Source organism: Eucyclogobius newberryi, unplaced genomic scaffold (genome assembly GCF_026437365.1).
Source record: "Eucyclogobius newberryi isolate DKJ021-1_F unplaced genomic scaffold, fEucNew1.0.hap1 SCAF_2, whole genome shotgun sequence".
NCBI lineage: Eukaryota > Metazoa > Chordata > Actinopteri > Gobiiformes > Gobiidae > Eucyclogobius > Eucyclogobius newberryi.
The window spans coordinates 34,775,825-34,792,723 of record NW_027315834.1 but is presented as its reverse complement, the minus strand read 5'-3'; the positions used below and the strand labels follow the sequence as shown (position 1 = coordinate 34,792,723).

At 40.5% G+C, this 16,899-nt stretch overlaps 1 protein-coding gene across 2 annotated transcripts in view; it reads left to right on the top strand.

Moving 5' to 3' along the window:
- The window catches only part of magi2a (membrane associated guanylate kinase, WW and PDZ domain containing 2a), a 174,445-nt gene extending 158,755 nt beyond the window's left edge, over positions 1-15,690 (top strand). For both annotated transcript variants that reach the window (XM_072455161.1, XM_072455160.1), the window contains 11 exons: positions 1,715-1,925; positions 2,769-2,810; positions 2,886-3,001; positions 3,217-3,409; positions 4,292-4,543; positions 5,832-6,017; positions 7,057-7,297; positions 8,038-8,242; positions 8,710-8,862; positions 11,091-11,229; positions 13,379-15,690. In XM_072455161.1, the coding sequence (XP_072311262.1) occupies positions 1,715-1,925; positions 2,769-2,810; positions 2,886-3,001; positions 3,217-3,409; positions 4,292-4,543; positions 5,832-6,017; positions 7,057-7,297; positions 8,038-8,242; positions 8,710-8,862; positions 11,091-11,229; positions 13,379-14,034 (2,394 nt within the window). In that variant the 3' untranslated portion in view covers positions 14,035-15,690. The remainder of the gene's footprint in view (positions 1-1,714; positions 1,926-2,768; positions 2,811-2,885; positions 3,002-3,216; positions 3,410-4,291; positions 4,544-5,831; positions 6,018-7,056; positions 7,298-8,037; positions 8,243-8,709; positions 8,863-11,090; positions 11,230-13,378) is intronic.
- Positions 15,691-16,899: the final 1,209 nt, after the last annotated feature.

Sequence of the window (16,899 nt, the reverse complement as noted above, 5' to 3'; positions counted from 1 at the left end):
TAAAAATGTAAAAGCACTTAAGGAAAAACATAAGAAAAGGAACAAGACCAGAAAGAACACATGAGATAATAAGAAATTTGGGATTGTAAAAATCTTTCCAAGTCGTAAGTACAGATTTTACCCAGGGATTTTCAATTTCCTCCATTTGACCCAACCATTTGTCATCAGCCTGTACAGGAACGTTATAAATAATACGAAGAATGCAAAGACGCTTGCTTAAAACAATTGTATTCATGTTCAGGACAGATTGCCAGACAGATGCAGTCAACAATATAAAATAAAGTCGGAAACAGTGATAATTTTTCAAGTTTGAATACAAAATACAATATTAAATTAAGTTTCAGCCTCCAGCGCGTGTCCTTCCTATGTGAGCTCCTCGTCATTTGTCACCATCTCATCTTGTGGATCTGCTCCGTGTCGAGTCGTGACTTTGGCAGCCTCTATCTGACACATCAAGGCTACTGCTCTGACTGACTGGTGTCATCAAAACTGTTATTGTCATCTCCCACAGTGACGGCACGCTTCTGAGGCCGAGCATATAGTAATTAACTCTCATGCAAATCACATTTATCTGACCTCCTGTATAACTAGGGCTGCAGTCAATGAAATCAATTATATGTCAGCTAAAAACCTCGTTTGTGCATCAATTAGTTCACTAAGAGGGGACGTGGAGCTAGCTTTAGCTCTATGATATGTATCTGTACCGAAAGTGCACTGACAAGACCGTGAAATTACAGGAGTTCACGCAATTACAAATCTTTACACAGAAAACAAGTAAACAGTATTTTATAGCCTCCCCGATTAAAAAAGATGGTCCTTAAACTGATGGTTCACAACTTTTATTGAATGCCTTGAATGTGAACACACAATAAGAGCTACAAAGGATATGCAATTAGTCACAAGCGCATTATTCAGAATGAGCACGACCTGTGCAGTTTCAGGTTTAACCCTGTTGGTCTGCACAAGGCTGCTGGGCATTTTTTATACACTTGTGCAAGAAGTACTTAAGATTAAAAAGCTGTTTTTAAGAAAACCGAAAGATTTTCAACTGAAAAAAGTTGATGATCTTAAAATAGACAAATATTGCAACAAAGTCTAACCTTTGTTTTCCGTGGTTGTTTGGATTGGCTGCTGTAAAGTTCCTCACGTAACATGTTGGAACCTTCCAATTTGACAAATGGTCTTAACAGAGTTCCAATGACCCCAGAGACATGAGGAATGCCACAAATAATAAATCGCTGCTCTGGCTTAAAATCAGGCCATAGATCCTGAAGTGTGCAGAAGGCTTTAGACATTGATTCATTGACTAAACAAATAAAGGACTACAGCCCTATGTATAACCTTCAACTCAAGCTTATTTATTGTTTAACATAATCTAATTGTGTAATTAGTCCTCCCTGTGTTACCATGGGTACTCCACCAGTAAAAACAGGTCTGGAAACTTTGACAGGGGCAATTTGCTTTATAGTGGATGAATGTGAGAGTGAATGGTTTGTCTGTGACTATTTCTCTTTGTTTCTGTGGCAGTGACTTCCTCCTATGTCATGTAGATATAGTCCTTTTTTAGTTGTTGGGGGGTTTGTGTAGTGCCTTGTTTAAAAGCCTCAATAACTAACTTCACTAACCGCCTGGTTACATAGTACAAATGTTTTTCAATACATTATACTCTTGCTCTATTGCAGACTTGACTCCTTCATACTGCTGTGCTTTACAGGTCCTGGATCAGTGGGAGTCCCAGCAGGGTCAGAGTAGCCCTGCACAGACCAGCTTATCTGCCCATATTATCTCCCACAGCGCCCCCTTCTTCCCGCCTCTGCAACTGCACAGAGGCTCAGTGCCCGAGACAGCCTCTGAGGCCCTGGTGCTGATCAAACCTGACCCCTATGACCTTTATGAGAAGTCCAGATCTATCTATGAGAATAGGCGTAAGTACCAGACTGAAGCAAACCCAGGATTTGAGGTGCTGTGTTTTTGCCTGAATACTTCTACCAGTTCTAACAGATGTTGTTCTTGATGATTATTCTCAAACAGATGTGAATGTCAGAAAGTATCTATTTTTATCTTGTTTAACTGTTGCTCTTAAGTCTGATTGGGCCGTTTAATTATTTCTACATGCCTCCCTTGTGAATGATTGTGAACATATTGTTTGTTGCTACTGTTGTTCAAAAGGTATGTTTCATGTTGGGCTGTTCAGAATATAAGCGTAAAGATAGTAGATAGTACTGAAGTGTCAGTTCCCCAAACAAAGCGGGTAATGACTTGTGAGATACACTTAGAAACATAACATCCAATCTTTAAATCTAGTGTGGACACAGCACTGTATGGGGTTTCTGTGGGAAAAGGTCTCAGTCTTCTCTCTCATGAACACTGTGATTTACTTTTGCATCAGTCCCGCTGGGTCCCAGCAGAGTATTCTAAGCCCCATTAAAATGGATACAATTGGAATCAATTTCTCATTTGCCACCTTATGTCTGTGCTTGACTGCATCTTGTAACTTTGCAAATCATGACGTTGTTCAAACCCCTGATTGCAGATCAGTGACTGCATCTCACCCAACACTGTAAATAAGGCAGGATGTATTACATGCTGTAAGCACTTCATGACTTTTATAAATGATGCTGAAACTCAGCAGTGACAGTAATGCTGAGCCAGTGCCTTTTTGCCTTGTTCTCAAAGCCTTGTGTTTTCTCACTGTTTCTAACTGTGTGCATTGTCAGTGGATAGAAAATATCTCTTATTAGTTCTTCTTTATGATTCTATTTTTCTAGAGCCCACCCAACCGAAACCAGTTTATACAATGGACTCTTCAGGTAAATCAGAAGTTAGGTCCTGCATGATGCACCACTTTCAGAAAACAGCTCTTGAATGAATCTGTGACATTTCAGGAGTTGAGTACCAGGACATCGAGGTGCATCTCCGGCGGCAGAAGTCTGGGTTTGGGTTCCGGGTGCTGGGCGGGGAGGAGGCGGGACAGCCTGTGAGTCCAGAGACACGTGAGAAGGTTCGTATGGCGATTGGCGTGGAAACCATTTGCTGTCTCTAACCAAACACATGCTATTTAACACCCACTAGCATTTGAACCTGAGCTTTTGATTAAATGGCTGCATTAATGTCTATTGTACTGTGAATATACTGTAATAACCACCCTCCTAACACTGATTATATATGACAATCAAACTACTTTCTTTGTCTTTAACAATGTGCCTTTGATAGCAGATTTTGATTGGGGCAATTATTGAGAAGAGTCCAGCCGACGTGGATGGGCGCTTGCGTCCCGGTGATGAGCTGCTGTTTGTAGATGGGATACCGGTGATGGGGAAGCCACACAGATATGTAATTGACCTGATGCACGGCGCCGCTCGCAATGGCCAGGTCAATATGGTAATCAGGAGAAGAGTACAGCCGGCAGGTAATCTTTTCACTCGCCTTTTCTGAATGTTCATTATACACATTTTATCATCATTGTTAGTGAAGGGGTCTGGTTGTTCTTTTTGATTTGCCATGGACATGGACACTTTAAACAAATGCATTCATACTCGTAAGAAGAAAGCTCAACAGGTCATAAAGACCAGGCGTACAAGAAGAAATTTGACTCAAGTTCTTATACTTAGCCACAGATGCTCAACAGAGATTATAACTGGACTCATTCACGTGCTCCCCTTACTTCCCAATTGTCTGCCTCCCACCAGCACTTGTCTCAGACTATGATGCGCTCAGCTATTTATGTTTGCACCTAGTTTGTAAATGGCTTTTATCTTTCATTGCCATTTTTCTAAGTGAGCGTCATTTTAATTAGATTTACAAGTAGATGCAAAATAATTGCATGTTTTAAAAGGTTACTCAAATGGATTTATATAGATTTATAGTTTTGTCTGTGAAAGCACATTCTGTGTTACAGAAGAAAACCATGTAAATTGAGTTGTATTAGTACAGTATGTGGTATATCTCCTCTGCTTGTCTGCTCTAAATCGATAATGGCTGAACCAAATGTCAATTTCAAACTGTTCATGTTCATTTTAGGATTCTTCTCAGAATATTAAATGTCACCTTTTTCACTAACAACTCGAGCGTGATTGTCTATGCTATTATAGGATTAGATTATTATAGATATACATTTGCTTTAATCCGTCTAATTGAACTTGTTGCAATCCTAGTTTATTTGTTATTAATATTTTCTTTTCATTCCTTGTATTTATTTGTATGACATGGTTATTATCTGTTGATGATGTTGTTAATGCTGTTAATAACAAACAGTATCAAGCTAGAATAAGTCTTAATCCTCCTCTTTCAGGTGAGCCTTGCACGGAGAATGGCCGTAGCTCTGGCTCTGTGTCCACTCAGCACAGCTCGCCCCGCAGCGACTTCACATACGGCAACAACATACAGGGGCCTAACTCCTCTGCGGGCCTTGGCTCCGCCCCAGATGGGATGCCCACCCAAAACTCATCACCACACGACGTCATCATCAACAGGAAAGAGAGCGAGGGTTTCGGCTTTGTCATCATCAGCTCACTCAATAGACCGGAGGCTGCAGCCACCAACAGTAAGAAAACTAATAATTCAACTAAAACTTCATTTTGGGTCAACACTAGCTGATTATTGCTGTTTTAATGCTTTATTTATTTTGCCTGTGGGTGTTGTTTGCAAAGACCATGATTGAAGATGACTTTTTTATTAGTAACTCTGTAATGGTAATAACTCAGGAGATCGAAACAAGAATTCAAACTGAAAGTGAAATATTTGCATTGTCGGCATAGCAATCAACGATTCATCTGAATTGTGAAAAGTACTCAAAATGGCACCTATGAACATGAGATGAGAACTCGAATCGGGTAGGACAGGATAGCTGTCTGATGTATATGGTTGGATAAAAAAAGAAATCACATGGGAAAAAAAACAGAACTAGCTTAAACCCTCCACTAGAGATGTTTTTTTATTATTATTATTATTATTATTATTATTATTAAAAATACAGAATATTGTGATCATCAAAAGTCTAACATTGTAGGCTAATGTTATTGAATTGCAAGCGTTTTTGCTTGACTGCATTGTTTTTTGCTGCTGCACGACATAGAGAATGATCCTTTGCCCCATTTAAGTGCAGACATCATGAAAAAATAAGTTATTAAGCACTTTTATGTCTTAATTATTTGAATATTACAGTAATGATTCACACCAGGCATAATATCTACAATACTGTACTGTGAGATTTGCATATCGTTACATCCCTACTCTGCTGTAGTTTTGAGGGTACAATCATTTTTTACTCCTTCCACACCAGTTAAACTCTGGGCATTTTATAATAGACCAACTTCAGAGTTGACTTGCTGCATGTGACATTTCCCACCTGAAACCTGTCATAATGTTATGCCTGATGCGTGTGGAATCATGCTTCACCAGCTCAATATACACCTATGCTATACTGAGAAATCTAGTTTTGGTAGATCCAATTACAACTGCTTTGTCTTGTTTCAAAGCACTTTACAGGTGTAAACTAGCAGATAATCTCCAAGTGTCACAACAGGAGGTACAATTAGACAGAAGAAGAGGCCATAGCTCAATTGGAAGTGAAGCACCTCTTATTTTATCTTCTCAATTATACATGCCCTCCCACAGCATGTCACTCACAAACATCTCTGGTGTGCGGCTGTAAGCACTTCGCCCACACACTTATGAAAAAAAACCTGGAAGTCTTACATAAGCCCAGAGTGAGCAGCAAAATGATAGAGACGGAGAAATAGTCAGCGAGTTAGAGCGAACGGCAAAACCTCATCCGCGGCTTCTTGCGATTGCGTTTTCCACCTGCTGAGCGGTGCCTTCGATCTCCACAGCTGTGCCGCATAAAATCGGTCGCATCATCGAAGGTAGTCCGGCAGACCGCAGTGGGAAGCTGAAGGTGGGAGACCGGATCCTGGCGGTAAACTCTCAGTCGATCGTGAACATGCCGCACGCGGAAATCGTCAAACTGATCAAGGACGCCGGCCTGACCGTCACGCTGAGGATCATACCGCAGGAAGGTGAGGGGGGGCGCACACAGCCTGAACCCGGGGCAGCCATCGATGGAGCTGACGTCATTCTCTTTTATTAGATGTAGTGTTTTATTACCAAGGGACATGATTCATATGTTCCACTTAAGTCAGTCCAGTGCCACTTCATTATCTTATATCTGCTGAGAAGTTTTGAGACGTCGGTTTGTTGCTTGCTGCGCGGTTAATTTCAGTTCATCCAATGGAGTTTTTGTTAAGCTTGCTAGATTGTAAAATGATACTAAAGGAAAGACTGCTTCCTCCGTTTAGGCCTTGAACAAGCACAAAATTATATAACTTGCAGCCTCTGTTTGGAAAATATCTGACCATCTCACCATAAATGGACCATATTGAATGATTGGATGGTAAAATAAACGATGTATAAATAGATACACTTTGACACAGTAAATAGTGTCTTTGCCAATAACGGAGAGTAATGAGAAACAAGAGCGTTGCTTTATCATAACAACCTCAATTTAACATAGATACTTAATGTTGGGCTGCGACGAACAAACCTCATTAAAGTTTATTGTGCGTAATAACTATTCAGTAAAATACGCATCATTTATAATTAGATGCTTTCTGATGCATGAACACGTCAAAGGCACTTGAGAAATGTTCTTTTGTCACACCTAATTTTCCCTTGTAAATTGGTGTTTTCAAATCAGATCTGGAAATTAAGTCTTGCAAAATGACATACCTAGACTAATCTGTTTATCATTATGAATGGGTTTATAACTTGTAATTACGTGTAGGAATTAATTCGTATCGGCTCCCAGTGTCTTTTGTGAGAAAACACCATTTAAAGACGCCACTGACCCGGTCATGGTTTTGTTCATATCATCTGGACTCTAAATCCTGCTCATCACACCATACATATACATAATTGGCAAATGTGTGATATAACCTTGAGTCTTTTGTAAAGTCTCATTTTACTAAATAAACCCGAGATCTGACCTCCTTCGTAAAGGTTAAAAGCATTTATGATTCAATTTCCTCATACTCTTGTCTTTTTATGTCTGGCTCACAGAGATCAGATCAGATCCCCCGTCTGCCCCCAGCTCGGAGAAGGAGAGTCCACTGGCCCAGCAACACAGCCCCTCGACCCAACCTAATACTACTACTACTACTACTACTACTACTACTACTACTACCCCCACCGCTCAAGCACCCACCGCAGGGTCAGAGAATGTCAGCCAGTCCACTCCGCTGCCCCATCAGAGTCCCGTGAGGCCTGCCCCGCCGCCGCAGAGCTACCCCCACGAGGGCAGGTGGGTACAGAGCATTACGGATTTAAGGGCCCGCTTCATCTCTGCAGCTTATTTCCCCCTAAACTGCTTCTGGTACACACTCAGCTGTCTCCATTTTCTGACGCAGCCAAGCATTTTATAGACAATTCTCTTATCGCTCTGTGGGGAAACACTACACATTTACTCCAGTGGATCCCCAAAACTTTCACTTCAGTCGGTTTACATTTGTTGTGTAACGTAACTTAACCCTCTGCTACTACAAATACTACTACTTGGACTACCTTGATTTGACTGGTATAGGTAGTTAGTGATCAAAAGCCATTTCCTATTTCTGAACATGGCATTCAACCATTCGATTGTACAGTTCTATTCAAAACTGGGCTTTATCCTTGATTAGAACCAATATTTCAATTAATTTAAAGACAATAAACTAATTAATGTGTGTACATTATATCTCACTAGCGAAAACAAAACACTCTATTACTCTTGACATCATTGTGGAGAACTATCTTTGACTTAAGCACTTAAAATAGCACAAAAATACAAGTTTTAACCTGTTTAACTACAATGGCACTTTGAATTCCCACTCTTCGATATATATTTTATAGATATTTGCTTAAAATTATTCTGTTAAAAGCTGCTCTTTGATTTGCTATTTATCTGGGTCATGGTATTTTGAAGCCTCCAAAATGAAGGCCTTTACATTTATAAAGAGCTCTGTGTTTTGTCTGGAAGAATAAAAGTCTTGATTGCTGCTTCAGTTACAGATCTGAGGTGAAGGCGAGGCAGGATGTCAAACCAGACATCCAACAGCCTCCGTTCACAGACTATCGCCAGCCCCCCGTGGACTACCGACACCCCCCAGTGGCCGATTACAGGCAGCCCCCCACTCTGGAGTACAGGCACCCGCCACTGCTCGACTACAGACAGTACGCCATGCCTGAGTACCGCATGCCTCCAGTGCAGGTGACATAACACAGCACCAGGACTTTTGTGGGAAAAGATTGTGTTATGATGCATGGGCAAGACTTTACCTGTCATGTTACTGATATGTCTGTCATTTATGTAATATGTTATATGAATGATTACTTTAAAAGCTTTAGGTTTATCAGTCCTTGTTTGATCCTGATATGAGCACAGTTCAGTCTTGGCCTTGTCCAGGTTTAGTTTCTGTTTTAGTGCCAGTTTAATTCAGTTTTGTGATGTGTGAACACACTTTCCTGCCATCAAATTTACAGTTATTATAAAAAACACTAATCTCAGCACAATGTATGCAGTTTTGTCCGTTTGAATTGCACTTGAATGTTATAAACAAACCCTTGCATTATTCACACATTATTTCAATCTTGCATTCTAAAATAGATACATCATTTTTTTCAATCCCCAGAAAATTTGTTTTGTCTCACCTAATCAGCTTCCTGCTTTTTTTCCAGCTCACGCAAGACTTTGACTTTTTCACTGTGGAGCTGGAGAAAAGTGTAAAAGGCTTTGGGTTCAGTATTCGCGGCGGACGAGAATATAAAATGGATCTTTTTGTGCTGCGGTTGGCAGAGGACGGACCAGCCATCCGGAATGGGAGGATGAGGGTAGGTGTGATTTTACAGTAGTCACGTTGCTCTGACATTTTAAGAGTTAATCTCCTTCCTATCTTTGTGGATTACACAGCACACTGATTATCTGATGCTATCAAAACTGCCGCTGCAACGTTTCACTATAAACGTCCACTTCAAAGTATCAGAAATATTTTGAATTGTGCAGCATCTTCTCAGTTGTACTTTGCGACACTTTGGCAGACACATTTAAGCACGCACCGTCTGGTCTCGCAGCAGCAAGGAGCGTTTTACAAGGTTTTTGACTGACGATTTAGATTTACCCAGCAACCCTTCTTCTTTATTTGCATATCCTTAAGCCCGATTGCCTGAGCCGGCTCTTTATTGCGCTTCTGTAATGAACCTGTCAAAGATAATGTGCGCAAAAGGGCCCTGGGGAGAGGAATTACTTTTCCTCCTGGTGAAGCAGATGATAAAGTCCAGTGGACCCTTGCACCACACGGGAGCGAGGAGGAGCACATCCCTCTTGTTGTCCACTTAAAATCCACACACAGACTGTCAGAGGGTTTGACAGATGTGCAGGCAATAAAAGTGAAGGGAGAATATTAAGTTACAAAATGAAGCCGGTTCACGGTCCGCGGGTCAGTGTGAAGTTGCTTTCCTCTCTGACTGTTTTTCCCCTGCTGTCCCAGGCCTATTTTCAGACAGGAGATGGCTCTGCTTTGAGTTTCTGCTGTGGTTAAAATAGTGTACATGCAATAGTGTCACTGCCTCTGCGTCGTGCGGTATATCTCCCGACCACGACCACGTTCCCCACCGTCTCTTATCTCTGTTCCTTTTTCACGCTAGAACTGTCCCATCCAGTCAAAACCCTTCTTTCTTTCAAAATAACTGTGATCATTTTTGAATTGAATGTATTTATTTCAGGTTTCAAAGTGTCCCCTGGTGATATGAAAAACGACTCTACTTACAGGCCAAGTTAATACCTTAATAACAAGCTCTATCTCTTAGTACAAGCTTTTAGGTAAATTGTGTAAAGTAATCACAGACAATCACCGGGTGTATTTAATTACCTCTCTAAGCTTTAAGCCTCAATAAAAACTGAGGCGCTTAAGCTCAGTCTGGCGAATCCCCAGTGTGTACCAGCTTTTCAACTTTGTTCCCTCTTTATTAGAGATGAGATGGAGTTGGTTCTCCTCTGCTGTTAGGAGGTGAGGATTAATGAGCGACCCGTCCTGCCTTCCACCTCTCCTCTCCTCAGACCACAGTAATGACAGCAAATGGCTCTCTGTCTCTCCACTGGAGTCTCCTCCTGATGTTCAAATTACCCCAGCCATTACCACAGGCTCTGTCCATTTGTTAGCGTAATTGGTACGTTTTGTTCTGTTCCCGGCGAAATTTTCCCATTAGTCAACCCCTGGTGGCACTGACTGGCACATGACCTTCACTATTGCCACGGCGTGGTCACGGCCAAATATGGAATAATGAGGAGAAAATGTAGTTATTTGCATGTAAGTGATAAGCAAAATCGGTGCTCTGGGTTATGACGATTCACTAATGTGCTCTTCGGCTCAGTCTATAGCAAAGGCAGTTCACAATATTTCAACCATGTGTTCAAAAAGGAGACTCTTGACAATTGAAACACATGACAGTATTCTAAATTATTGTGAAATGAAGTAGTCAGAATCCGATTACAGTAAATGGATAACGTTTAGAATCAGTCATCAGGTTATTTATCGTTGATCTGACCAACACTGCAAGCCAGGGCGAGTTAAGTCATGTTTGCTTTAAGATATTTCCTACAATATCTTATGAGATAATTCATCATTACTATCACTTTGGTGGTGGCTCAGCTTGTAGAGCGTTCGCCACATACTGGACAGGGATGTTTGATGTACCTGCCCATTACTACTTTCAAACACCTTTGGATTAAAATGGTTTAAAACAACAGAAAGTTTGGATGTGTTGACTTTTCTTTTGTTGCTATGAACGTTTGGTATTTGAAGATGAATGCGAGGGAAGTGTTGAGAAAGTGTTGGGATTTGTGAAAAAATTTATAAATTTGTATTTCAGAGCATCATGCGTGACAGGAAAAGCTCAGCACAGAGCGACAGGCAAGAGGCAGGAACTTTTAGAGAACGGAAACGTCACTCATTTTGAATTTCATGCATACTATGTCGAATGAGCTTCAGGGCATCACTCCTCGTTTAATAATAGTATGCTTGTATAATGTACCATTGTTCCGTTGATGTTTTCTTTTCCAGGTTGGGGACCAAATCATAGAGATCAATGGGGAGACCACCCGAGACATGACCCATGCACGGGCCATAGAGCTGATCAAGTCTGGAGGGCGGAGAGTCCGTCTGCTGCTCAAACGGGGAACAGGGCAGGTCCCAGAGTACGGTAGGTAGTAACTTGACACATGATGTTTTTACTTTTCAGGATTGCCTCTACTTTCCTCTACTTTTCAACCTAATATCATAAAACCTTGTGTACTACAAGCATGTATCTTTATTAATATTATAGTTTAGGGTTATTCTTTATTCATTCAATCTTCCAATGAAGGAACTAATATTGTGTCTTCTGATTCTGATTAACACTATCTTGTGTCCATTTCAGTGCTCTATCACTAATTGATTGCTCTAGGTTGTTACTTCCCCTTCTATAGGAATGGTATCTTCCAGTCTCTCCATGTGCATGAAAAGTGACAAGCATGGCTCTCCCTATTTCCTCCTAATGGGCCACCCTAAAGACACGGTTTGTGACCATCAGATGTTTGTGTCTCCTCTGGTTTTTGTGCTGTGGTCTTGCATGGTGTGTTGTGACGACCTGTAAATGCAGCATGACCGACAGCCTTCAATGACTCGTTCATACTTCCAGAGTGTACAGCCATTTTGTTCAGAATATTCACAAGTAAAGTACAATTCTTATGAATTTAAAAATATAATGTATATAATGTACATATTGACATGGTGCAGTGTGTACCAAAAGAGTATTTTCATTCTTGTGCTGGAACAGCACTTCTTTGATAACTTGATTACAAAGTAGTTTAAGTGGAAATAGCCACAGTTGTAAAACTCAGGAAATGGAGATTGATTTTATTTGCCTAGCTCACTGTTTGGGCCAGCTCTCCAGTCAAGGATTGAATCACTTGATGTGAGCATAAGATAAGATAAGATAAGATATTCCTTTATTGTCCCACATGGGGAAATTTCATTGGTGCAACGCAGGTAGACACAGAGGTAGATACAGAAGAACAGATCACTTATAGGAAGTCTGAAAAACACTTTCAGTAGAAGATCTCCTATAAATAAATAAAAACTCTCATAGACAAATAAATAAATAAATACCATTGCATGTGATCCCGACAGTAATTGCACATGAATATGTGTCACGACAGCACATAGATTGCACATGAATTTCACAGCAGCCTTGTCATTCTTCCTTTAGAGTGGTTGTATAGTTTTATAGATGTATGTATGCCTGGGCACAAAATGAAACATTACTATGTAACTTAAACAAATACTACTCAAAGGATTTAATTGAACAATTTAATTTATTTTTCTTTGAACAATACAGATCAACAATGCAGAGTGTACAGTGACTGTGGACTGAGAATTTTAATTTTAATTTTAATTATAGACATTTAAACAAAATTAGTTTGACAAGAAAACAAAAACAAGCTTTTAAGATTGTATTTTGGAATTGTTCCAGTTCATACAAGATACATTTGGAATAAAAAAATTGAGTATTGTGCTGCTGTAGCGCATGGAAATCCTGCTATAATTGGACCTGAAGGCACTTTGTAGTAGCCCAGACTGTGCCCGCTGCCTATGGCCCACTGAAAATGACTGATGGCCCAAGGGCCAGCACTCACTGAGGCAGAAACTGAAGCTAACAGTCCGTGAGAATGCACCGTTTTGGAGGAGCATCCAGTGAAGTGGCTGCCCCGGATAGAGACCTCTCCGGGCTTGTGGGAAAGCGCCTCTTGGCCCCTCAGCTTTTCATTTCTGCTAAGGCATCACCCGATTGGGCACATCATCCATTTCATTAAACCTGCTTTCGATTTTCCGCCAAAGGTTTTAGATTGGCCGGGGCTTTAAGGAGAGCTATGGGAGGGCCGATTGATGCTGTCTATGGTAGTGCAACCCCTGCTCGAGTGCTGCTCTTGCGAATGCTAGAATACAGTTCATGGCAGCAATATTGCTTGTATCTTGCATTTTCTTTTGCAGTGGCTTGTGTGCATGCTTTTGTGAGCAGAGGTGGGTAGTGTAGCTCAATTGTCTTCAAGTAACATTAATCTTGCAAATAATACAGCTGTATTTACTTTTTTATGTATTCAGAAAAATACAACATTGCATTTTAATACCAATCTAAAATAATGTTTTAAAAACAAATGTTATAATAAATCTTTGACCTTTGAAAGTGGTAGGTGTTATAATAACTGTCATACATACTTAATAGCTAACTAATATTCATTAATTACTACCCATCTCTGGAGACTTATATTTGCCTCAATATAAGTCATACTAATTGTCCATGTTTATTTCAGACAATGCCGCCCCATGGGATATTCGGCCTACAGCCTCCCCAAGCCTGTCTGAAGTAGCCCGGCCCATCGACAGCCTTCCCATGTCATTGCCTCCATCTCATCTGGTCCCGGCCCCGGAGCCACCTTACCTGTCACCTATGGACATGCCTCGAGACCCCTGCAGCAGGCCGGAGCGATCCAAGAGCCCTCAAACCATTGAAACGCTGAATCCTGAAGCGATAGGCAGCCAGGGCAGACGAGCAGGGAGCAGCCGGACCAAGAAAGAGGGTGGCAGGTCCACCCACAAAGTCACAGACGATGGATGTAGAGAGGGGCCAAAACTGACGAAAAGCAACCGCGGGCGATCAAAGGAGAGAAGTGTTAAGGGCAAGAGAGAGTCGACCCGCTCGCCAGGAGGGACCAAACTGCCACACACTAATGGGAACAGCAACATGGAGCATTACAGTGGTGGGACTGACCTGGACCATAAGAAGTCGAGGCAGTTGGATAGGGGCCTGGGTCGTCCAGTCCTTCCCCCAAAGAGCACTACCACAAACAGCAGCAGCATGAGCGCCTTGGGTAGAAAGGCTACAGTCTCCCCTGGGCCTTGGAAGATCCCTGGATCAGACAAGCTGCCCAGCACACTGCGGTCAGGCACGTCTACGCTGAGCAGATAACAGCACTATGTGCATGGAGAGCTTTTGAACTACAGAGGAAACTACCTAATCTAAACTCACTTCACTTGGCTACTCAAAGTCAAACGGAGGGGAACGTGTTTTTAAGAGAACCTTTTATTTATGACACCTTTAAATTATTTGAGAGATTTTACACCTACCACCTTAAAGCTGGGAAACCATGGATGTTTTCACAAATGGGACAAGAATGTTGGCAAAATTCAAACTTTAAGCAGCATTTTAACTTGAGTGGTGGGACTGTTAGTCACACTTGGAGCTTTTTATCTACATAGTGGAGTCTATTTTATAAAAGAAGGATTTGCAGTGGAAAGATCAAGAGAACTTTGCCTTAACTGACTGCTTGAGCCTGAACCTGTTGAACATCAGACCATTATAGAGAGATACAATAAAAGCATATGTGCCATCATTTGTAAATAAGGTCATCTTTAAATGAAAATAGAAATTGACAATGAGTTTCACACTAAAACCAAGCTGACTATGAGCCCGTAGTTTGCTGGGTTTGAAAACTGTGGTTGCAGAACTGCTCTCTGTGTGAATCGAGTGTATGTATGGTAACCAAGTTGGGCAGAGTGCCTTAGACAAGATTTGAGACTCTGCAACATCTCAGACCGGCTGCTATAAGACTGAGATAGAAGATAGACTGTATTTTTTAAAATATAGATCACATTAACAGTGATTTTATGTGGAATGTGGCTCATTTCAGATCATTATAGTTTTATTACAGAGTTCTGACACTAACATTTTTATTAAGAAGTACAATAAATATATAACCATGTTTGAGCTGATTTTGCACCAAAAACAAGACATTTACAGATGATTTGAAACCTCAAATTAACTATTAATTCATCTTTTAACCTTGTAAAAGCATCAGATTATCCATCAGTGTAATATTAATAATGTGGGTTAGTACACATTTGCACGCACCATTGATTCTTTATTGAACACACAGGTACTCGTAGCTGGTTCATGCATTACAGATTTAATGGCATTTGAACATAAAAAAAGAAAATACATGGATTTTTTGTCATGAAATGTATTCATTTTCTGACTTATTATGAAAATACATTGACGGACTTGAGGAATGAGCCAAGTGACTTGGAATCACAATGTTTTGGATCGGAACTGCCAGCTTTGTCTATGGCACAGTGGCTCATTCCTTCTGGAGCAGTGTGCGGAGAAATCGCTCTAAACTTAAACCAAATGCAACATTTCAGACAAAAGGTAGCACCTGCTATCATCAGCCTCGTAGATATGTATGTTTGTTCATTCTGTGTGAAGCAGAAAAAAGTCTATATTCAATCAGCGTTTGCACAACTCATTGGTGTCCATATTTGAGCTGCCATACAGCCGAAAGGTTTGTTAGTTTATACACAAATAAAAAATAAATATATCTGGAAGTGTGTTGACACTCCAGCAGCTCAGCATCACTGTGTTGTCCTATAGCAATGTCTAGACCTAACAAATATCTCTATAAATATGACTTATTGTACTATTCATGGTCAAAAAGACTATATATGTGGAGCAACTGTTTTTTTATGAAAGCAACATTATGGATATATTAACTTTTGCAGAAATCTTGTTTACCTGTATAATATTCTGAAAAAATAAAAATAAATAAAAACTTGACAACATATAAAATAGATTATACGCATCAGTTCCTGTCTATTTTATTAGTCTTTGACAATGCACCATTGTAATACCCAGGATAGCCACGCGAGGGCATCTCAAAGTCTGCATTGCAGCTCGTGTGTAGTGGGTCAGGATCTCCTCTAGAGGTCAGTAGAGGCCAACACTTCAACAGCCACGTTTCATAATCATTTACATAAAGTTATTACATGGTTATAAGGTATCAGTTAATATGGCCATATGTTTTTTGTGTGTTTTTTGTTTTGTGTGACTGTTAGTTATGTTTTACTCTCTCCATAAATGATCTAAGTCTTCAAAAGGTCAATCATCAAGTGCCTCATGTAAAGATGAGCTGTCCTGCTGAGTCCTCATGGGTGATGCTGCTGCCAGCTGGAGGCAGATGCCTGAGCCATGTTCTCCACAGGGTTCAAATCAATCTCTACAGCAGTGTGGAAGTACAGGACACACTGCCTTGTCTCGACTCAATTGTTAAAAGTAGTAATAAACAGACATGTATAAGTCAATTGTCCAATCTGGAGGCAACATGGGGTCCTTTCTTTAGGTTTCTAATCCTATGGAAAAGCTTAAAACTCAAAAAGTTTTGATGTGTCTTTGCTATATGACAGCTAAAGAGTGTTACAGCTTTAAAATTCTATTGATAATTTTATCAAAGCCAATGAACTGGTTGACTTCACCTTCTCATCTGCAGAAACACACTTCTCGGCTTGAGACATTTGGACAACTTCCTTAATGCACCATTCCCTTTTTCTGGCATACCATCTGCACTTAACGTATTGCCAATAAAAGTGCAGTGCAGAGAAGATGCTATCAGTTTGATTATATCTTCCTCCAAGAGGGCAGAATCTTTAAAAGTGCCACCACTGATCAAGGTTTTATATTTTTAAATCAGTTGGCTGTAATAGTCAGCCTTATACCTCGGGCATTTGAAGGCATTGCTTTCTGCATTGATTATATTATTATCTTTAATCACCACATCTTATTTGTTTACCATGGTTCATTGGTATTTGTTCCTGGAAAATACATTTCCTCAAATGTTTCTTTGCATATACTGTATACCTTTATTCAACACATTTTACAAGGCATTCTAAGGTCCCTACCTGAGCCATCAATCAAGAAGACCACTTGTTGTTATGTGCAGTTCAGACATGATACAAACACTTAAACATGCAGACCTGCACCACATCAGTGTGACACACATAC